This window comes from Callionymus lyra, chromosome 1 (genome assembly GCF_982586985.1).
Source record: "Callionymus lyra chromosome 1, fCalLyr1.hap1.1, whole genome shotgun sequence".
NCBI lineage: Eukaryota > Metazoa > Chordata > Actinopteri > Syngnathiformes > Callionymidae > Callionymus > Callionymus lyra.
In genome coordinates this window covers 50,451,788-50,475,681 of record NC_141818.1, presented here as the reverse complement: position 1 = coordinate 50,475,681, position 23,894 = coordinate 50,451,788, and the positions used below count along the sequence as shown (strand labels likewise).

Below are 23,894 nucleotides of genomic sequence, written 5' to 3'. Positions count from 1 at the left end.
TTAAATTAAATTAAATTAAATTAAGTTAAATTAAATTGGATTAAATTAAATTAAATTAAATTAAATTAAATTAAATTAAATTAAATTAAGTTAAATTAAATTGGATTAAATTAAATTAAATTAAATTAAATTAAATTAAATTAAATTAAATTAAATTAAATTAAGTTAAATTAAATTGGATTAAATTAAATTAAATTAAATTAAATTAAATTAAATTAAATTAAATTAAGTTAAATTAAATTGGATTAAATTAAATTAAATTAAATTAAATTAAATTAAATTAAGTGTAACTTTTCACCCACCAGGTCCTCGCACGTTCACGTCCATGCAGTCGTTCTCGATCTCGCCCTGCGGTGGAGTCGGGGCGATGGACGGGATGCGCAAATCTGCGGCGTCCAGGTGCTGCTGTGTCCACTGACGGTGATCCGTCTGACCGTCCATCTCCAGAACGTCCTGCTCGTCAAACTGCACAAACATGTCGTCGAGAAACATTTTAAAATTTCGAATTTTTTAAATGTAAAAAAACACAAAAAACGTGTTCAGTTCAAATTCTCACCCGGAATCGCTTGGCGTCCGACGGGTCCTCGTCGCCCCATTCGTTGGGTGCGTCGTCCATCAGGGAAATGTCCGAGTTCTTCAGAGGTCTGCGGCCAAACAACAAAATGGCTTCTGAGACGGATATCAAAGACCTAAAGATCCTGAAGTGTTAGAACCTACTTTAATCCCACCGAATCTTCGCCCACGGGTTCGCGTCTCTTCTTCTTGCTGGTCTCCGAGGTCTTGAACCCCTCGGGGAGCCACAGGCGTCCGTGTTCGTGGCGCCGTTTCCGGGCGGCCACCATCCCGACGCCGACCAAGGCCAGTATTCCAACGCTGCCGAGGACCAGGTAGATGGGATACAGGTCCTGCCCGCTCTTGGTGTCGAGGCCACCTGGTGGAAGGAAGTGGAAAGTGGTCAGGACGGATCCCGGGGCCGAGACGCGCTCCGGGGTCGGTACCTCGTCCTTCCAGCTCCAGACGCACAACATTCATCTGCCAACGCCAGGAGTCGACTGACGACCAAAGCTAGTCCAGATTCTCATAATCTCACTTGCTAACGCTTCTCACCCAAAAAAAGGAGGGTCTTGATGGAAAAAAAAAAGACCACGAGTACCTCCTCTCCCTCCTCAACCCGGAGTACCAGGAGACAACTTTACCATTTCTTCTTTAAGAGAAAAAAAAAAAGGGGGGATTAATGAACTTCAAATTACTGCACGCGCTTTAAGCTGTAAAGACGGAGGATTTATTAGGATTTTCCAGATAACAAAGACTCCCAACTTCTAGCACACTCCCGATCAATTTCTCCGGCTCTTTTTTCCACTAACGATTGTGAAATGATAAACTCCTCCGACCTAAACCCTCAGAGATGCATTAAGTCCTGGTATTACACTCGCAGAGGTGAAGGTTGCGGCAGCCGCTCGCTCTGTGGGATGAAGTGTGTGTGTGTGTGTGTGTGTGTGTCGGCGACGCAGACATGTCTGCATCACAGGATGTATCGTGTGAGTCGAGGCCTGGACGAGTTGATTTGCAGCAATTAACCGTTTTGGGGCCTGAAGCCGGAGGATTTGTGCTCCGAGGCGAGGATTGATTGTTTAGGCCTTGAGACTCACGACTGCATTTGTTCACGGACGCATAACAAATACACAATCAAAGGGTTGGCGAGGGTTCGAGCTCCTGCGGCAGGATATTTTCAGTTTAAGTCAAATTAAGGAGCACGTGTCCAAGACAAGCGACGAAAACCACGTGACGCTGAACATCTTCACTCGGTCTGTGGTCCTGAACCCTGACCTCTGACCCCTGAGTTATGGTTTCGACAACACTAAACAAATCCGATTCATTTTCACTTCAACTAACATATTTTTATCTTGAATACCCAATATTTCATCACGAGTATCATCATCCATCTCAACAACCCTCTCAGTAACTAAGACCTAAAAAAAAACAGCCATAATGCTTTGCCGCCCAGTCGACCAATCACAGCTTTGGATGACTTTTGACAACATAGACGTAGAATTTAAACACGGTATTGTATCGACCAATCAGCCGCCACTAAATAGATCAGTGTGTAGAAAGGCATCATGGGAGTTCAGTGTTTTAATAAAAACTATTCACTGAGAGAGACGTCTGAGTCGTTACTTCAACCTAAACATATTACTGCCTTTAAAACTACATTTTAAAAACATCATAACTTTTATTTACTCAATCAAACGTGAACAACTTGGTTAAGCATCAAAAATGGAAAAATGGTGGCATGACTAGTTATATTAATAGTTATAATCTTTTGTAATTAATGAAACATTATTATTATCATTTATTAACCAAATTCATTTTCAGCCAATGAAGCGTCTCTTACCTCAAACTTTAATACATTTGCTAAATTTAAAAAAAGGCAAATACTTTTCCCATGTTTTTTTCTCTTGTTAGTGTTTTTCTCATCATTTTAGGTCAGTTTCACTCTATTTAAAGGTTTTATTCACTTATTCAAGAATGTTTCACTGTATTTTAGTCTGTTTTCTGTTTATTTGTTTGTTTGAGTTTAAGTGATTCCCGTGTCAGTGAACGCACCACGGTTTTGTTTGTTGAGTTAAGTTTAGTGAAACAAGCGCTGACATAAGATATGATTATATCTATGATTTCATTTCAAATACTACTACCTTTTTGAGGTAAATGGTGGCAGAACTAGATAAGTTTCATAAGTTTTCCCTTTTCGGGACATGCATGTAAAATGTTAATTACGATGACATGTGATGTTAATGATTTAAACTGTCATGCCCGAAATAAACAATATTCATTCATTCATTCATTCTTTCATTCATTCATTTGTGTTAAGGTTGGGTATCAAACTTTCTTTTACGGCACGACTGACTTCAGAATCGAGGATTAAAACATGCTGCGTCTTTCAATAAATGATTTCTTATTTATATTCTTGTCAAGAAAACAGATTGAATGTAGAGGAAAAATGTAATTGTGTGCTTTATTTAGAGCTGCCAAGTGTCTCACTTTAGGTGATCTATTATATTTACCCACTTAAGACAATTATATATATATATATATATATAAGGTAAGGTAAGGTAAAACTTTATTGATCCCTCAGCAGGTCTCTTTCGGGAAATTGTTTATATATATATATACATATAATATACATTAATATCATTGTCAAAATCAAGCCATTCACGTCGGCAACGCTCAATATGTACGAATCAAAAGCAACATAATGCGGGTCCATCTATTACATAGTGGTCGAGTCATCGTGTCTTAACATTAAACTGTTGTCGATCTGTCACATGATCGTGTTTTTCCAGTCGTGAGTTTAGTTTGAAGTGAGTAGTTTTACGGTAAATTCTCAAAAACATGTTTAGAAGGGGGAAATAAAGTTCCGTCCAACCCACTCTGCTGCAGGACAAACTGACTAAGATGCATGTGGACCCTGGTCTGGTCTCCTGGATTACGGACTATTTTACTGATCGACCACAGTATGTCAGTCTGAAGGATATCAAGTCTGACACTGTGGTGTGCAGTACAGGAGCACCTCAGGGGACAGTACTGGCCCCTCTCCTCTTCACCATCTACACTTCAGACTTCTGCTACAACTCAGAGCTGAGTCTCGTCCAGAAGTATGCTGACCACACTGCTATTGTTGGATGCATCAGGGACAACAGCGAAGACGAGTACAGGAGTCTGATAAGTGACTTTGTGGACTGGAGTGAGAGGAACAACTTGCAGCTGAACACCTCAAAGACCATGGAGCTGGTCTTGGACTTCGGGAGGTCCAGGACAAAGCCACGTCCAGTGTCCATCAGAGGCGACGAGGTGGAGATAGTGGACAACTATAAGTACCTTGGTGTGTGGATGGACAGTAAACTGGACTGGTCCTTCAACACAGACCATGTATATAAGAAGGTTCAGAGTAGACTGTACTTTCTGAGGAGGCTTCGATCATTTAACATCTGCAAGAAGCTCCTCTGCATGTTCTACCAGTCTGTGGTGGCCAGTGTCCTGTTCTATGCTGTGGTGTGTTGGGGTGGAAATGTGTCCAAGAGGAGGTCAACAGGTTGGACAGGTTGATCAGAAAGGCTGGTTCTGTGGTTGAAGCTGGACTCACTGGTGACAGTTGCTGAGAGGAGATCATTGAACAAACTACTGTCCATCATGGATGATGACAGTCATCCTCTGAACACTGTCATCAGTGAGCAGAGAAGCAGAATGAGTGCACGAATGCTCCTTCCCAGGTGCAAAACAAATAGACTCAGGGACTCATTCATTCCTCGTGATATTAGATTGTACAATTCTGAGTTCGGGGGCAGGAGTGGAGTGAAAGTATCTGGATGTTCTATTCCATGTTAGTCTTTGTATCCTTTGTCTTTGTTGTTTTTCTTTGACTCTATGTTCTTTATCTTTATCTTTAGACTTAAATTGTGTCATCTTCTTCTTCCGCTTATGTTCTTTTTTTATTTTATTTTTTATGTATTATTTTTTATTGTTTATGAAAAATTGCTGGCTACTGGAAAAAAACAATTTCCCTAAGGAGACCTCCTGAGGGATCAATAAAGTTTTACCTTACCTTACCTTAAGACGTTTCTATTTGTTCAGGCTTTTCCTCAAATTTCTGGAACTCCTGTGTTGTTCTCAGTATTATCTTGATCTTTAAAGTATGTACTTTTTTTGAGTATTGTTTTGATTGTTTAAGCGCTTTGTGACCCTGGTCTGGAAAAGCGCTATATAAATAAATATTACTTACTTACTTACTTACTTACTTACCTTACCTTACCTTTACATTTTTAAAAAAAAAACACATTTATTGTATTATTAATTCATTTTTGACATATTAATTGATTATTTTATTCACTCAAATCTCTTGTCATTATGAAGCAGCTTTTCTTATCGATATAATTGATAAAATTGATCGTATGAACGATGGTTCAGGAGCCGTCGATACACATGCGTCGCGACAGTTCTGGTCACGTGACCTGCGTGATCACACAATAACTTCGGGGAGTCGGGAACACTCACTGTACACGGCCTCGATGGTGTAAGGAACGTCCAGCTTCCCGCTGGAGGCCAGAGCTCCGAGGAACGCCGCGGCATCGTTGGTATTCTGGAAGCACTCGGACGACTGCTGGAAGCACTGGCGGTTGTCCACCTCCAGGTGAACGACGGAGCTGCCAGAGAAGAAGAAGATTCCCGCGTCAGAGGAGGATAGTTTCCTCGGCCGAAGTAAAAAGGACTCACCCTTTGATCTGGAGATGATCCAGCTCCCTCCTGACACGTCCGCCCGCCGCACCTCCTAAGCTCCTCTTCACCACGTCCAGCACTCCCGACCACGAGTCCAGCGAGCGCTTGACGTTGAACTTGCGGAGCTCCTGCTGGTTCCCGTAGTAGGGATAGACCATCAGCTGGCCCTTGGCGTCCTTGCTGAAGACCACGTTGGTGCGCAGGACTCGGCTCAGGTCGCGCAGGAAGCCGAAGGAGTTGTTGAGCAGGTGGTCCGGGGTGATGTGGACCACCAGCACCAGGTGGCCCAGGGCCAGCTTCTCGGGCGTCTTGTAGGCGCAGTCCAGGCCGTCCCACTCGCACTCGGCGTTGTTGCAGCCCTGGTCGCAGTGGCCGTCGGCGTAGTGGTCCCTGCAGTACTGGTCGTACAGGGGGCTGCGGGCCAGAGGTCAGAGGTCAGAGTGTGTAGATGTGTATCATGATACAAGGATATGATATATAGTGATATATAGTGATAGTGTAGTAACAAGGATATATGTGTAGTATTGTCCAGTACTTGACTCTGGTGTTGTGATAGTGTAGTAACAAGTATATATGTGTAGTATTGTCCAGTACTTGACTCTGGTGTTGTGATACTGTAGTAACAAGTATATATGTGTAGTATTGTCCAGTACTTGACTCTGGTGTTGTGATAGTGTAGTAACAAGGATATATGTGTAGTATTGTCCAGTACTTGACTCTGGTGTTGTGAAAGTGTAGTAACAAGTATATATGTGTAGTATTGTCCAGTACTTGACTCTGGTGTTGTGATAGTGTAGTAACAAGTATATATGTGTAGTATTGTCCAGTACTTGACTCTGGTGTTGTGATAGTGTAGTAACAAGGATATATGTGTAGTATTGTCCAGTACTTGACTCTGGTGTTGTGATAGTGTAGTAACAAGGATATATGTGTAGTATTGTCCAGTACTTGACTCTGGTGTTGTGATAGTGTAGTAAGTAGTAGGAGTGGAGTGAGAGTATCTGGATGTTCTGTTCCATGTTAGTCTTTGTATCCTTTGTCTTTGTTGTTTTTCTTTGACCGATGTTCTTTGTCTTTATCTTTAGACTTAGATTGTGTCATCTTGTTCTTTATCTTTATGTTCTTCTTCTTATTTTATTTTTTATGTATTATTTTTTATTGTTTATGAAAAATTGCTGGCTATTGGAAAAAAACAATTTCAATCAATCAATAAAGTTTTACCTACCTACCTACCCAACAAGTATATATGTGTAGTATTGTCCAGTACTCGACTCTGGAGTTGTGATAGTGTAGTAAGAAGTATATATGTGTAGTATTGTCCAGTACTTGACTATGATGTTGTGATAGTGTAGTAACAAGTATATATGTGTAGTATTGTCCAGTACTCGACTCTGGTGTTGTGATAGTGTAGTAAGAAGTATACATGTGTATTATTGTCCAGTACTTGACTCTGGTGTTGTGATAGTGTAGTAACAAGTATATATGTGTAGTATTGTCGAGTACTTGACTCTGGTGTTGTGAAAGTGTAGTAACAAGTATATATGTGTAGTATTGTCCAGTACTCGACTCTGGAGTTGTGATAGTGTAGTAACAAGTATATATGTGTATTATTGTCCAGTACTTGACTCTGGTGTTGTGATAGTGTAGTAACAAGTACATATGTGTAGTATTGTGGAGTACTTGACTCTGGTGTTGTGATAGTGTAGTAACAAGGATATATGTGTAGTATTGTCCAGTACTTGACAATGGTGTTGTGATAGTGTAGTAACAAGGATATATGTGTAGTATTGTCCAGTACTCGACTCTGGTGTTGTAGTATTTACAGACCACATGACTCTTGACGAAGTCGTAACTTCTTTCATTTGTTTTCAAACCAAAATATGTCCAAACATCAGCTTTAAAAGCTCTTGGACTCACTGTATCCTCTCGTCCTCAGTCATCATTCTTACTTTAGCTGCGGCGGACATAACGACTGCTGCCATCTAGAGGCCGAAGGTTTAATCGTACAATTATTTATATTTATTAATTATATATATTTATATTTACATTTTATTACTTATTAAGTGCTAATAAATATCCATACATTATTGTGACACACAATAGAACGGGTGCTGAACTCAACAGGTTAAAGATGACATTTGCCATCATCTCCATGATGGATAAAACACAGTTTCAAGGAAGATAAATCCGAAAACAAACCCCCTAAAAATGTGTCAATATTTAACAACGTTGTTATTACACGGTCTCAACACTGGAGGGAGCCAGAAAGAAACTACTTCAATCTGTTTATCTGAGGCTGTATTTAAATGATGTGGTTAAGTCCTGAAACAAAGACTCACTTGCACTGTCCCTCCAGGTTCTGGCAGTCGAATCCGTCGTACAGACACCCGGCGTTGTCGCACTGGGGGTCGCACTTGTCGTCGTTGAAGTACCTCCAGCACTGCAGCGAGCCGGAGCAGTTCTTCCAGGGGTCGTCGAAGTTGAGCGAGCAGTCGCCGTTGTCCCAGCCGCACTCGTGGTTGTTGCACATCACGTCGCAGAACTTGTTGTCCTTGCGCTCGGCGCACTGCGGGATCGGGCAGGAGACCTCCACCTCGGACGGGGGCGCGATGTCGTCGCCCGGGCCGCCCAGGAAGTCGTAGTCCAGGATGTAGCAGCGCAGCCCGTTGAAGTTGGCCGGACAGACGCACCTGAAGTACGGCTCGGCCGACGTGGTCTCGCAGGTGCCGCCGTTGTAGCAGGGGCCGGACTTGCAGGGGCTGTCGGTGGGGTGCTGGCACTCGGGGCCCGAGAAGGCGGGGGTGCACAGACACTTGGGAGTCTTGTGGCCGGAGACGCAGGTGCCGCCGTTCCTGCAGTGAACGCCGCCGCACACCCGGGCGTCGTACTCGCACGACGAGCCGGTGAAGCCCTGCAAGAAGAACATCCACCTTTATGTTTACGTGACTTAAAGAACCTCAAACTTTTCTAAATGTGCCAAAAAAAAAATCTCAATAAAAACATGTTTTTGTTGCACATTGACAATAATATAAAAGTTAAAGCTAATTCTATATATAATTATTTGAATCAGCTTTCCAAGAAAAAACTGTTTATTAAGTAACAAATAAATAATATGACAGTAGGGGTGAAGGTAAATATCGATATCGCAATATTTCCTTTTACAATTATGTAAATGTACATCTTCTTTTTTTGGCTTTCACTAATATATATATTTTTTTATCATAGTTCTTTTATGCTTTATAGTTCAATAAGTTTGTCTAAAATAGAAAAATTAGATTTGTTTATTTACAATTAACATGTAAATATTCACAGCATTTGTTCATGTTTGTGTTGCAATTAAACTTCCGGCCTCCAGATGGCAGCAGTCTTTACATACTCCGCAGCTAGAGGCTGACTTTATTATAACTAGCTGACTGATGACGAGAGGATTCAGTGAGTCCAGCAGCTTTTAAAGCTGATGTTTGGACATATTTTGGTTTGAAAACAAATGAAAGCAGTTATGACAATACTACACATATATCCTTGTTACTACACTATCACAACACCAGAGTCAAGTACTGGACAATACTACACATATATAATTGTTACTACACTATCACAACACCAGAGTCAAGTACTGGACAATACTACACATATATAGTTGTTACTAGACTATCACAACACCAGAGTCAAGTACTGGACAATACTACACATATATCCTTGTTACTACACTATCACAACACCAGAGTCAAGTACTGGACAATACTACACATATATACTTGTTACTACACTATCACAACACCAGAGTCAAGTACTGGACAATACTACACATATATCCTTGTTACTACACTATCACAACACCAGAGTCAAATAATGGACAATACTACACATATATACTTGTTACTACACTATCACAACACCAGAGTCAAGTACTGGACAATACTACAAATATATCCTTGTTACTACACTATCACAACACCAGAGTCAAGTACTGGACAATACTACACATATATCCTTGTTACTACACTATCACAACACCAGAGTCAAGTACTGGACAATACTACAAATATATACTTGTTACTACACTATCACAACACCAGAGTCAAGTACTGGACAATACTACATATATATACTTGTTACTACACCATCACTACATATCACTATATATCCTTGTATCATGACACGTATCAACACATCATTTCCTTCTTTAATCAGCTCAGTCGTCTCTCGACTAACATTGACTAAACAAGCTTTTCTTACATTTTCTAAAGATTGTTTTTATGATTTTACTTTGGCTTTTTTTAAAAAACACAGCACTTTTTCTTCCTGTTATGTTAAACCCCATAAACTAGTATTACTGCTCTTGTTTATCGTGTGTTTATCCACTTGTTGACAGTAGGTGTCGGGCGTGTGTTGTGTTGAAAGGAAACACTGACTTACATTGGGACACTTGCAGATGAAGCCGTGAGGCGTGTTACTGGCCACTGCACATGTTCCTCCGTGACGACACGGCTTCCCTTTACAGCCGTCGAAGACCGTCTCACAGTGTTGACCTGCAGGAGCAGAACCGGTTCAGACTCTCAAACATGTTGTTGCAGGACGTGAAGTCAACGTTTGTAGGAACATGTTAGTGTTTGAGTGTCATCACTGTATGGAAGTTAACATTTCAAAAGTCGAAACTTTCATTTATTTTATTATTCTTTTTTCATTATATACCTTTATATTATTATTTTATATTCAGTAATTAAATCATAATCCCATATTAAAAAGTTGGGAAATGTAATGATATCTTTTAACACATAGATTGATTTAGAGTTATAATTACAATGATTTAAAAATACATTCTAAATAAAGAATATTTAAATTTGAAGAATGAAAAATTTCATTCATATATAAAGTGGGTGATAATAAAACATGATTATTTCATTAATAAATAAAGCGGGTGATAATAAAACATGATTATTTCATTTATAAATAAAGCGGGTGATAATAAAACATGATCATTTCATTTATAAATAAAGCGGGTGATAATAAAACATGATCAGTTTATTCATAAATAAAGCAGGTGATAATAAAACATGATCATTTCATTTATAAATAAAGCGGGTGATAATAAAACATGATCAGTTTATTCATAAATAAAGCGGGTGATAATAAAACATGATCATTTCATTTATAAATAAAGCGGGTGATAATAAAACATGATAATTTCATTTATAAATAAAGCGGGTGATAATAAAACATGATCAGTTTATTCATAAATAAAGCAGGTGATAATAAAACATGATCATTTCATTTATAAATAAAGCGGGTGATAATAAAACATGATTATTTCATTTATAAATAAAGCGGGTGATAATAAAACATGATCATTTCATTTATAAATAAAGCGGGTGATAATAAAACATGATTATTTCATTTATAAATAAAGCGGGTGATAATAAAACATGATCATTTCATTTATAAATAAAGCGGGTGATAATAAAACATGATTATTTCATTTATAAATAAAGCGGGTGATAATAAAACATGATTATTTCATTTATAAATAAAGCGGGTGATAATAAAACATGATCATTTCATTTATAAATAAAGCGGGTGACAATTAAACATGATTATTTCATTTATAAATAAAGTGGGTGATAATAAAACATGATTATTTCATTTATAAATAAAGCGGGTGATAATAAAACATGATCATTTCATTTATAAATAAAGCGGGTGATAATAAAACATGATCAGTTTATTCATAAATAAAGCGGGTGATAATAAAACATGATCATTTCATTTATAAATAAAGCGGGTGATAATAAAACATGATAATTTCATTTATAAATAAAGCGGGTGATAATAAAACATGATCAGTTTATTCATAAATAAAGCAGGTGATAATAAAACATGATCATTTCATTTATAAATAAAGCGGGTGATAATAAAACATGATTATTTCATTTATAAATAAAGCGGGTGATAATAAAACATGATCATTTCATTTATAAATAAAGCGGGTGATAATAAAACATGATTATTTCATTTATAAATAAAGCGGGTGATAATAAAACATGATCATTTCATTTATAAATAAAGCGGGTGATAATAAAACATGATTATTTCATTTATAAATAAAGCGGGTGATAATAAAACATGATTATTTCATTTATAAATAAAGCGGGTGATAATTAAACATGATTATTTCATTTATAAATAAAGTGGGTGATAATAAAACATGATTATTTCATTTATAAATAAAGCGGGTGATAATAAAACATGATCATTTCATTTATAAATAAAGCGGGTGATAATAAAACATGATTATTTCATTTATAAATAAAGCGGGTGATAATAAAACATGATTATTTCATTTATAAATAAAGCGGGTGATTATAAAACATGATCATTTCATTTATAAATAAAGCGGGTGATAATAAAACATGATCATTTCATTTATAAATAAAGCGGGTGATAATAAAACATGATTATTTCATTTATAAATAAAGTGGGTGATAATAAAACATGATCATTTCATTTATAAATAAAGCGGGTGATAATAAAACATGATCATTTCATTTATAAATAAAGCGGGTGATAATAAAACATGATTATTTCATTTATAAATAAAGTGGGTGATAATAAAACATGATTATTTCATTTATAAATAAAGCGGGTGATAATAAAACATGATCATTTCATTTATAAATAAAGCGGGTGATAATAAAACATGATTATTTCATTTATAAATAAAGCGGGTGATAATAAAACATGATCATTTCATTTATAAATAAAGCGGGTGATAATAAAACATGATCATTTCATTTATAAATAAAGCGGGTGATAATAAAACATGATTATTTCATTTATAAATAAAGCGGGTGATAATAAAACATGATCATTTCATTTATAAATAAAGCGGGTGATAATAAAACATGATCATTTCATTTATAAATAAAGCGGGTGATAATAAAACATGATCAGTTTATTCATAAATAAAGCGGGTGATAATAAAACATGATCATTTCATTTATAAATAAAGCGGGTGATAATAAAACATGATCATTTCATTTATAAATAAAGCGGGTGATAATAAAACATGATCAGTTTATTCATAAATAAAGCAGGTGATAATAAAACATGATCATTTCATTTATAAATAAAGCGGGTGATAATAAAACATGATTATTTCATTTATAAATAAAGCGGGTGATAATAAAACATGATCATTTCATTTATAAATAAAGCGGGTGATAATAAAACATGATTATTTAATTTATAAATAAAGCGGGTGATAATAAAACATGATCATTTCATTTATAAATAAAGCGGGTGATAATAAAACATGATTATTTCATTTATAAATAAAGCGGGTGATAATAAAACATGATTATTTCATTTATAAATAAAGCGGGTGATAAAAAAACATGATCATTTCATTTATAAATAAAGCGGGTGATAATTAAACATGATTATTTCATTTATAAATAAAGTGGGTGATAATAAAACATGATTATTTCATTTATAAATAAAGCGGGTGATAATAAAACATGATCATTTCATTTATAAATAAAGCGGGTGATAATAAAACATGATTATTTCATTTATAAATAAAGCGGGTGATAATAAAACATGATTATTTCATTTATAAATAAAGCGGGTGATTATAAAACATGATCATTTCATTTATAAATAAAGCGGGTGATAATAAAACATGATCATTTCATTTATAAATAAAGCGGGTGATAATAAAACATGATTATTTCATTTATAAATAAAGTGGGTGATAATAAAACATGATCATTTCATTTATAAATAAAGCGGGTGATAATAAAACATGATCATTTCATTTATAAATAAAGCGGGTGATAATAAAACATGATTATTTCATTTATAAATAAAGTGGGTGATAATAAAACATGATTATTTCATTTATAAATAAAGCGGGTGATAATAAAACATGATCATTTCATTTATAAATAAAGCGGGTGATAATAAAACATGATTATTTCATTTATAAATAAAGCGGGTGATAATAAAAAATGATCATTTCATTTATAAATAAAGCGGGTGATAATAAAACATGATCATTTCATTTATAAATAAAGCGGGTGATAATAAAACATGATTATTTCATTTATAAATAAAGCGGGTGATAATAAAACATGATCATTTCATTTATAAATAAAGCGGGTGATAATAAAACATGATCATTTCATTTATAAATAAAGCGGGTGATAATAAAACATGATCATTTCATTTATAAATAAAGTGGGTGATAATAAAACATGATTATTTCATTTATAAATAAAGCGGGTGATAATAAAACATGATCATTTCATTTATAAATAAAGCGGGTGATAATTAAACATGATTATTTCATTTATAAATAAAGTGGGTGATAATAAAACATGATTATTTCATTTATAAATAAAGCGGGTGATAATAAAACATGATCATTTCATTTATAAATAAAGCGGGTGATAATAAAACATGATTATTTCATTTATAAATAAAGCGGGTGATAATAAAACATGATCATTTCATTTATAAATAAAGCGGGTGATAATAAAACATGATTATTTCATTTATAAATAAAGTGGGTGATAATAAAACATGATTATTTCATTTATAAATAAAGCGGGTGATAATAAAACATGATCATTTCATTTATAAATAAAGCGGGTGATAATAAAACATGATCATTTCATTTATAAATAAAGCGGGTGATAATAAAACATGATAATTTCATTTATAAATAAAGTGGGTGATAATAAAACATGATCATTTCATTTATAAATAAAGCGGGTGATAATAAAACATGATCATTTCATTTATAAATAAAGCGGGTGATAATAAAACATGATTATTTCATTTATAAATAAAGTGGGTGATAATAAAACATGATCATTTCATTAATAAATAAAGCGGGTGATAATTAAATAATTAATCATTTATAAAAAGCTTTAAATTCAATGTTTAAAATATTAGTATAATAGTGTCAGGAGACAGTACTAGAGTACCGAGCTACGTGATCCAACTTTCAGCCAATCACGTGACGACGTGTAAACACATGATCAAGTAGCTTGGTACTCTGTTGGTCTAAAAATAATAATAAAAAAAAACACATGTACTCGTATAATATAGGAAGTATTGAACTATTTAAAAAGAATGAAAACGCAACATTTGACGTGTTGATAAATCTTCTCACCAGTGAATCCGACGCGACACTCGCAGCTGTAGTTGTTGCTCAGCTGGATGCAGCTGTGAGTTCCTCGAGGGTCGCAGGGGTTGGAGAGACACTCGTTGACGTCGCCCTCGCAGCGCTCGCCCACGTACCCCGCGGGGCAATCGCAGTGGTACCCCCCCACTCGGTCCAAACACCTGCCTCTGTTGAAGCACTTTGGTTCTCTGGTGACGGGGTCGGAGAACGGCGAGCAGTCGTCCACGTTGACCTCACAGTGGACGCCTGACAGAGAAGAAGACGAGTCTCATGTTCAATGAAACTGTCGCCCAGCTTGACCACAACACTTTATTAGCACCTCACTTTATTAGCACCTCACTTTATTAGCACCTTCACTTTATTAGCACCTCACTTTATTAGCACCTTCACTTTATTAGCACCTCACTTTATTAGCATCTTCACTTTATTAGCTTCCTCACTTTATTAGCACCTAACTTTGTTAGCACCTCACTTTATTAGCACCTTCACTTTATTAGCACCTTCACTTTATTAGCTTCCTCACTTTATTAGCACCTAACTTTGTTAGCACCTCACTTTATTAGTACCCCCACTTTATTAGCACCTTCACTTTATTAGGACCTTCACTATATTAGCACCTCACTTTATTAGCACCTTCACTTTATTAGCTTCCTCACTTTATTAGCACCTAACTTTGTTAGCATCTCACTTTATTAGCACCTTCACTTTATTAGCACCTTCACTTTATTAGCTTCCTCACTTTATTAGCACCTAACTTTGTTAGCACCTCACTTTATTAGTACCCCCACTTTATTAGCACCTTCACTTTATTAGCTTCCTCACTTTATTAGCACCTAACTTTGCTAGCACCTCACTTTATTAGCACCTCACTTTATTAGCACCCCCACTTTATTAGCACCTTCACTTTATTAGGACCTTCACTATATTAGCACCTCACTTTATTAGCACCTTCACTTTATTAGCACCTTCACTTTATTAGCTTCCTCACTTTATTAGCACCTAACTTTGTTTGCACCTCACTTTATTAGTACCCCCACTTTATAAGCACCTTCACTTTATTAGCACCTCACTTTATTAGCACCCCACTTTATTGTTTTTATTTAATCTTTTTTATTGATGTTTGTTATTAGCACCCACTGTATTAATTTTTAACTTTTTTATGAAGTGATATTTTTTTAGCAGCTCCATTTTATTTATAAATGAAATGATCATGTTTTATTATCACCCGCTTTATTTATAAATGAAATAATCATGTTTTATTATCACCCGCTTTATTTATAAATGAAATGATCATGTTTTATTATCACCCGCTTTATTTATAAATGAAATGATCATGTTTTATTATCACCCGCTTTATTTATAAATGAAATAATCATGTTTTATTATCACCCGCTTTATTTATAAATGAAATGATCATGTTTTATTATCACCCGCTTTATTTATAAATGAAATGATCATGTTTTATTATCACCCGCTTTATTTATAAATGAAATAATCATGTTTTATTATCACCCGCTTTATTTATAAATGAAATGATCATGTTTTATTATCACCCGCTTTATTTATAAATGAAATAATCATGTTTTATTATCACCCACTTTATTTATAAATGAAATAATCATGTTTTATTATCACCCGCTTTATTTATAAATGAAATGATCATGTTTTATTATCACCCGCTTTATTTATAAATGAAATAATCATGTTTTATTATCACCCGCTTTATTTATAAATGAAATAATCATGTTTTATTATCACCCGCTTTATTTATAAATGAAATAATCATGTTTTATTATCACCCACTTTTTTTATAAATGAAATAATCATGTTTTATTATCACCCGCTTTATTTATAAATGAAATAATCATGTTTTATTATCACCCACTTTTTTTATAAATGATATAATCATGTTTTATTATCACCCTCTTAATTTATAAATGAAATAATCATGTTTTATTATCACCCGCTTTATTTATAAATGAAATAATCATGTTTTATTATCACCCGCTTTATTTATAAATGAAATAATCATGTTTTATTATCACCCGCTTTATTTATAAATTAAATAATCATGTTTTATTATCACCCGCTTTATTTATAAATGAAATGATCATGTTTTATTATCACCCCCTTTATTTATTAATGAAATAATCATGTTTTATTATCACCCACTTATTTATAAATGAAATAATCATGTTTTATTATCACCCGCTTTATTTATAAATTAAATAATCATGTTTTATTATCACCCGCTTTATTTATTAATGAAATAATCATGTTTTATTATCACCCACTTTATTTATTAATGAAATAATCATGTTTTATTATCACCCGCTTTATTTATAAATGAAATAATCATGTTTTATTATCACCCACTTTATTTATAAATGAAATTATCATGTTTTATTATCACCCGCTTTATTTATAAATGAAATAATCATGTTTTATTATCACCCACTTTTTTTATAAATGAAATAATCATGTTTTATTATCACCCACTTTATTTATAAATGAAATTATCATGTTTTATTATCACCCGCTTTATTTATAAATGAAATAATCATGTTTTATTATCACCCGCTTTATTTATAAATGAAATAATCATGTTTTATTATCACCCGCTTTATTTATTAATGAAATAATCATGTTTTATTATCACCCGCTTTATTTATAAATGAAATAATCATGTTTTATTATCACCCGCTTTATTTATAAATGAAATAATCATGTTTTATTATCACCCGCTTTATTTATAAATGAAATAATCATGTTTTATTATCACCCACTTTATTTATAAATGAAATAATCATGTTTTATTATCACCCGCCTTATTTATAAATGAAATAATCATGTTTTATTATCACCCGCTTTATTTATAAATGAAATAATCATGTTTTATTATCACCCGCTTTATTTATAAATGAAATAATCATGTTTTATTATCACCCGCTTTCTTTATAAATGAAATAATCATGTTTTATTATCACCCGCTTTATTTATAAATGAAATAATCATGTTTTATTATCACCCGCTTTATTTATAAATGAAATAATCATGTTTTATTATCACCCACTTTATTTATAAATTAAATAATCATGTTTTATTATCACCCGCTTTATTAATTAAGGAAATAATCATGTTTTATTATCACCCGCTTTATTTATTAATGAAATAATCATGTTTTATTATCACCCGCTTTATTTATAAATGAAATAATCATGTTTTATTATCACCCGCTTTATTTATAAATGAAATAATCATGTTTTATTATCACCCGCTTTATTTATAATTGAAATGATCATGTTTTATTATCACCCGCTTTATTTATTAATGAAATAATCATGTTTTATTATCACCCGCTTTATTTATAAATGAAATAATCATGTTTTATTATCACCCGCTTTATTTATAAATGAAATAATCATGTTTTATTATCACCCGCTTTATTTATAAATGAAATAATCATGTTTTATTATCACCCCCTTTATTTATAAATGAAATAATCATGTTTTATTATCACCCGCTTTATTTATAAATGAAATAATCATGTTTTATTATCACCCACTTTATTTATAAATGAAATAATCATGTTTTATTATCACCCGCTTTATTTATAAATGAAATGATCATGTTTTATTATCACCCACTTTATTTATAAATGAAATGATCATGTATTATTATCACCCGCTTTATTTATAAATGAAATAATCATGTTTTATTATCACCCGCTTTATTTATAAATGAAATAATCATGTTTTATTATCACCCACTTTATTTATAAATGAAATGATCATGTTTTATTATCACCCACTTTATTTATAAATGAAATAATCATGTTTTATTATCACCCGCTTTATTTATAAATGAAATAATCATGTTTTATTATCACCCGCTTTATTTATAAATGAAATAATCATGTTTTATTATCACCCGCTTTATTTATAAATGAAATAATCATGTTTTATTATCACCCGCTTTATTTATAAATGAAATAATCATGTTTTATTATCACCCACTTTTTTTATAAATGAAATAATCATGTTTTATTATCACCCACTTTATTTATAAATGAAATTATCATGTTTTATTATCACCCGCTTTATTTATAAATGAAATAATCATGTTTTATTATCACCCGCTTTATTTATAAATGAAATAATCATGTTTTATTATCACCCGCTTTATTTATTAATGAAATAATCATGTTTTATTATCACCCGCTTTATTTATAAATGAAATAATCATGTTTTATTATCACCCGCTTTATTTATAAATGAAATAATCATGTTTTATTATCACCCGCTTTATTTATAAATGAAATAATCATGTTTTATTATCACCCGCTTTATTTATAAATGAAATAATCATGTTTTATTATCACCCACTTTATTTATAAATGAAATAATCATGTTTTATTATCACCCGCCTTATTTATAAATGAAATAATCATGTTTTATTATCACCCGCTTTATTTATAAATGAAATAATCATGTTTTATTATCACCCGCTTTATTTATAAATGAAATAATCATGTTTTATTATCACCCGCTTTCTTTATAAATGAAATAATCATGTTTTATTATCACCCGCTTTATTTATAAATGAAATAATCATGTTTTATTATCACCCGCTTTATTTATAAATGAAATAATCATGTTTTATTATCACCCACTTTATTTATAAATTAAATAATCATGTTTTATTATCACCCGCTTTATTAATTAAGGAAATAATCATGTTTTATTATCACCCGCTTTATTTATTAATGAAATAATCATGTTTTATTATCACCCGCTTTATTTATAAATGAAATAATCATGTTTTATTATCACCCGCTTTATTTATAAATGAAATAATCATGTTTTATTATCACCCGCTTTATTTATAATTGAAATGATCATGTTTTATTATCACCCGCTTTATTTATTAATGAAATAATCATGTTTTATTATCACCCGCTTTATTTATAAATGAAATAATCATGTTTTATTATCACCCGCTTTATTTATAAATGAAATAATCATGTTTTATTATCACCCGCTTTATTTATAAATGAAATAATCATGTTTTATTATCACCCCCTTTATTTATAAATGAAATAATCATGTTTTATTATCACCCGCTTTATTTATAAATGAAATAATCATGTTTTATTATCACCCACTTTATTTATAAATGAAATAATCATGTTTTATTATCACCCGCTTTATTTATAAATGAAATGATCATGTTTTATTATCACCCACTTTATTTATAAATGAAATGATCATGTATTATTATCACCCGCTTTATTTATAAATGAAATAATCATGTTTTATTATCACCCGCTTTATTTATAAATGAAATAATCATGTTTTATTATCACCCACTTTATTTATAAATGAAATGATCATGTTTTATTATCACCCACTTTATTTATAAATGAAATAATCATGTTTTATTATCACCCGCTTTATTTATAAATGAAATAATCATGTTTTATTATCACCCGCTTTATTTATAAATGAAATAATCATCTTTTATTATCACCCGCTTTATTTATAAATGAAATAATCATGTTTTATTATCACCCGCTTTATTTATAAATGAAATAATCATGTTTTATTATCACCCGCTTTATTTATAAATGAAATAATCATGTTTTATTATCACCCACTTTATTTATAAATGAAATAATCAGGTTTTATTATCACCCGCTTTATTAATTAATGAAATAATCATGTTTTATTATCACCCGCTTTATTTATAAATGAAATAATCATGTTTTATTATCACCCACTTTATTTATAAATGAAATAATCATGTTTTATTATCACCCGCTTTATTTATAAATGAAATAATCATGTTTTATTATCACCCACTTTATTTATAAATAATTGATCATGTGTTCTGATCAGTGTACGACGGATCAATGGCTGATCTGCCGAGAGAAGAAGGTTTTGATGTGGATCCTAATTAAGGAAGCGTGGAGGCGGCGAAGAAGAGGGTGCGAGCGCGGAGGTGTGTGCGTGGGGTCTGCTGACCTTGGGTTCCTCTGGGACACGAGCATTTGTAGGTATTGATCAGGTCGATGCAGGTGCCTCCGTTCATGCAGGGCCGGGAGAAGCACTCATTGATCTCCTCGGAGCAGTTCTTCCCCACGAAGCCCGGCAAACACTGAGGATCGATGACATGAAACAATGTTTTGTTTACTCGACGCTTTCCAGCCTCGTGCAGATCAACGGAAGCAGCTCCGGCGTCGACACTCGTCAGAACATTAACTTAAGATTCTTAAGACACCAGATTAAACAAAGGTTTTATTCTCAAAGGGTTTATTTTATTTATTTCTTACAGTGAATTAAGCTCATTCATTTTATTTTTAACTTTTCAAATGTTGAAATGTTGTTTCTTGTGTTGGTTTAAAAGTGTAAGCAGACAATAGCAACTTTCAGCCAATCATGTGTGGCGTGACGGATCGATCCAGTAGCTCTGTGCTCTGTTGGTTTAGTCTGGAGACTCTGCTATACCAACATTTATATTGAATTAAAAAGACTATGAATAAAAAAAACATTGAATTTTGAAAAAAATAATAATAATAATTGTTGGAATTGTAACATCTTTATTTATTTTTTAATAATTCAGTTGAAAATATATTTTCAATCCAATTCTTTAAATATATAATCTAACCTAATCTAAGAAACTATTGAATTAAATGATTACAATTATTAAAAGGGTCAGATTCAATGTCAGTATCAGAGAGCCAGAGAGTCAGAGTCAGAGTCAGAGAGTAGATATCAGAGAGTCAGAGTCAGAGTCAGAGAGTAGATATCAGAGAGTCAGAGTCAGAGAGTAGATATCAGAGAGTCAGAGTCAGAGAGTAGATATCAGAGAGTCAGAGTCAGAGTCAGAGAGTAGATATCAGAGAGTCAGAGTCAGAGTCAGAGAGTAGATATCAGAGAGTCAGAGTCAGAGAGTAGCTATCAGAGAGTCAGAGTCAGAGTCAGAGAGTAGATATCAGAGAGTCAGAGTCAGAGAGTAGATATCAGAGAGTCAGAGTCAGAGTCAGAGAGTAGATATCAGAGAGTCAGAGTCAGAGAGTAGATATCAGAGAGTCAGAGTCAGAGTCAGAGAGTAGATATCAGAGAGTCAGAGTCAGAGTCAGAGAGTAGATATCAGAGAGTCAGAGTCAGAGTCAGAGAGTAGATATCAGAGAGTCAGAGAGTCAGAGAGTAGATATCAGAGAGTCAGAGTCAGAGTCAGAGAGTAGATATCAGAGAGTCAGAGTCAGAGTCAGAGAGTAGATATCAGAGAGTCAGAGTCAGAGTCAGAGAGTAGATATCAGAGAGTCAGAGTCAGAGAGTAGCTATCAGAGAGTCAGAGTCAGAGAGTAGATATCAGAGAGTCAGAGAGTCAGAGAGTAGATATCAGAGAGTCAGAGTCAGAGTCAGAGAGTAGATATCAGAGAGTCAGAGAGTCAGAGAGTAGATATCAGAGAGTCAGAGTCAGAGAGTAGATATCAGAGAGTCAGAGAGTAGATATCAGAGAGTCAGAGTCAGAGAGTAGATATCAGAGAGTCAGAGTCAGAGTCAGAGAGTAGATATCAGAGAGTCAGAGAGTCAGAGAGTAGATATCAGAGAGTCAGAGTCAGAAATAGAGAGTAGATATCAGAGAGTCAGAGAGTCAGAGAGTAGATATCAGAGAGTCAGAGTCAGAGTCAGAGAGTAGATATCAGAGAGTCAGAGTCAGAGAGTAGATATCAGAGAGTCAGAGAGTCAGAGAGTAGCTATCAGAGAGTCAGAGTCAGAGTCAGAGAGTAGATATCAGAGAGTCAGAGAGTCAGAGAGTAGATATCAGAGAGTCAGAGTCAGAGTCAGAGAGTAGATATCAGAGAGTCAGAGAGTCAGAGAGTAGATATCAGAGAGTCAGAGTCAGAGAGTAGATATCAGAGAGTCAGAGTCAGAGTCAGAGAGTAGATATCAGAGAGTCAGAGTCAGAGAGTAGATATCAGAGAGTCAGAGTCAGAGTCAGAGAGTAGATATCAGAGAGTCAGAGAGTCAGAGAGTAGCTATCAGAGAGTCAGAGTCAGAGTCAGAGAGTAGATATCAGAGAGTCAGAGAGTCAGAGAGTAGATATCAGAGAGTCAGAGTCAGAGTCAGAGAGTAGATATCAGAGAGTCAGAGAGTCAGAGAGTAGATATCAGAGAGTCAGAGTCAGAGTCAGAGAGTAGATATCAGAGAGTCAGAGTCAGAGTCAGAGAGTAGATATCAGAGAGTCAGAGTCAGAGAGTAGATATCAGAGAGTCAGAGTCAGAGTCAGAGAGTAGATATCAGAGAGTCAGAGTCAGAGAGTAGATATCAGAGAGTCAGAGTCAGAGTCAGAGAGTAGATATCAGAGAGTCAGAGAGTCAGAGAGTAGATATCAGAGAGTCAGAGTCAGAGTCAGAGAGTAGATATCAGAGAGTCAGAGTCAGAGAGTAGATATCAGAGAGTCAGAGTCAGAGAGTAGATATCAGAGAGTCAGAGTCAGAGTAGATATCAGAGAGTCAGAGTCAGAGTCAGAGAGTAGATATCAGAGAGTCAGAGAGTCAGAGAGTAGATATCAAAGAGTCAGAGTCAGAGAGTAGATATCAGAGAGTCAGAGAGTCAGAGAGTCAGAGAGTCAGAGACTAAGAGACTCAGTGACTCAGTGAGTCAGAGACTAAGTGAGTCAGTTACCTGGCAGGTGTATCCTCCCAGGTAGTCGGTACAAGAGGCTCCGTAGAGGCAGGGGTTCGGCAGACACTCGTCCACCTGCTGCTCACAGTAGCTGCCAGTGAAGCCCACCTGACAGTGACACTGGTGGATGTTCCCGGCGTCCAGACACTGACCCGAGTTCTGACACAGGTGTTGCACGTCCAAGCCTGAGGGGTCGAGGGTCAGTCAGCACCAGAGCGAGGCGGGCGATCGCGTGACCTCTCACCTCTCTGGCGAGCCGCCACCTCGCAGGACACGCTGGGCACGTCGCAGTAGAAGCCGGTCCAGCCGCTGCGACAGTCGCACCTGTAGCTGGTGCCGGTCTGCCAGCAGGTGGCGCCGTTCTTGCAGGGAGACGAGTCGCACCAGCGCACCAGGCTCTGGGGATCCAAGTGTCAATCATTATATTAGAGCAGAAACATATTGATCGTCAATCACTTTCATCAGAAGATTGAATAATTCAACATTTATCAAGTTTTATATTGAAATGTTTTTATTTCTGAATTCAACTGTTTTTTAAAATAAGTTCATTCAATAATCTTTATATTCTAAGATTGAGGTTTTTATTTATAAATGTGTAATATTTTCAAAAGTAATGATTTATTTTACACATATAGTTGGGAGTTTATCCATCCATCCATCCATCCATCCATCCATCCATCCATCCATCCATCCATCCATCCATCCATCCATCCATCCATCCATCCATCCATCCATCCATC

The 23,894-nt window shown here is 34.3% G+C and overlaps 1 protein-coding gene across 1 annotated transcript in view; it reads right to left on the bottom strand.

Annotated features, from left to right (window-relative positions):
* The window catches only part of LOC148090065 (neurogenic locus notch homolog protein 1-like), an 80,173-nt gene that overhangs the window by 7,877 nt on the left and 48,402 nt on the right, over positions 1–23,894 (bottom strand). Inside the window, exons 20-30 of the mRNA XM_087811638.1 lie at positions 23,399–23,552; positions 23,155–23,339; positions 20,485–20,617; positions 14,450–14,707; positions 9,691–9,803; positions 7,611–8,182; positions 5,269–5,685; positions 5,050–5,198; positions 718–931; positions 557–644; positions 303–465 (exon numbers count right to left, since the gene is read on the bottom strand). Of these exons, the coding sequence (XP_087667764.1) occupies positions 303–465; positions 557–644; positions 718–931; positions 5,050–5,198; positions 5,269–5,685; positions 7,611–8,182; positions 9,691–9,803; positions 14,450–14,707; positions 20,485–20,617; positions 23,155–23,339; positions 23,399–23,552 (2,446 nt within the window). The remainder of the gene's footprint in view (positions 1–302; positions 466–556; positions 645–717; positions 932–5,049; positions 5,199–5,268; positions 5,686–7,610; positions 8,183–9,690; positions 9,804–14,449; positions 14,708–20,484; positions 20,618–23,154; positions 23,340–23,398; positions 23,553–23,894) is intronic.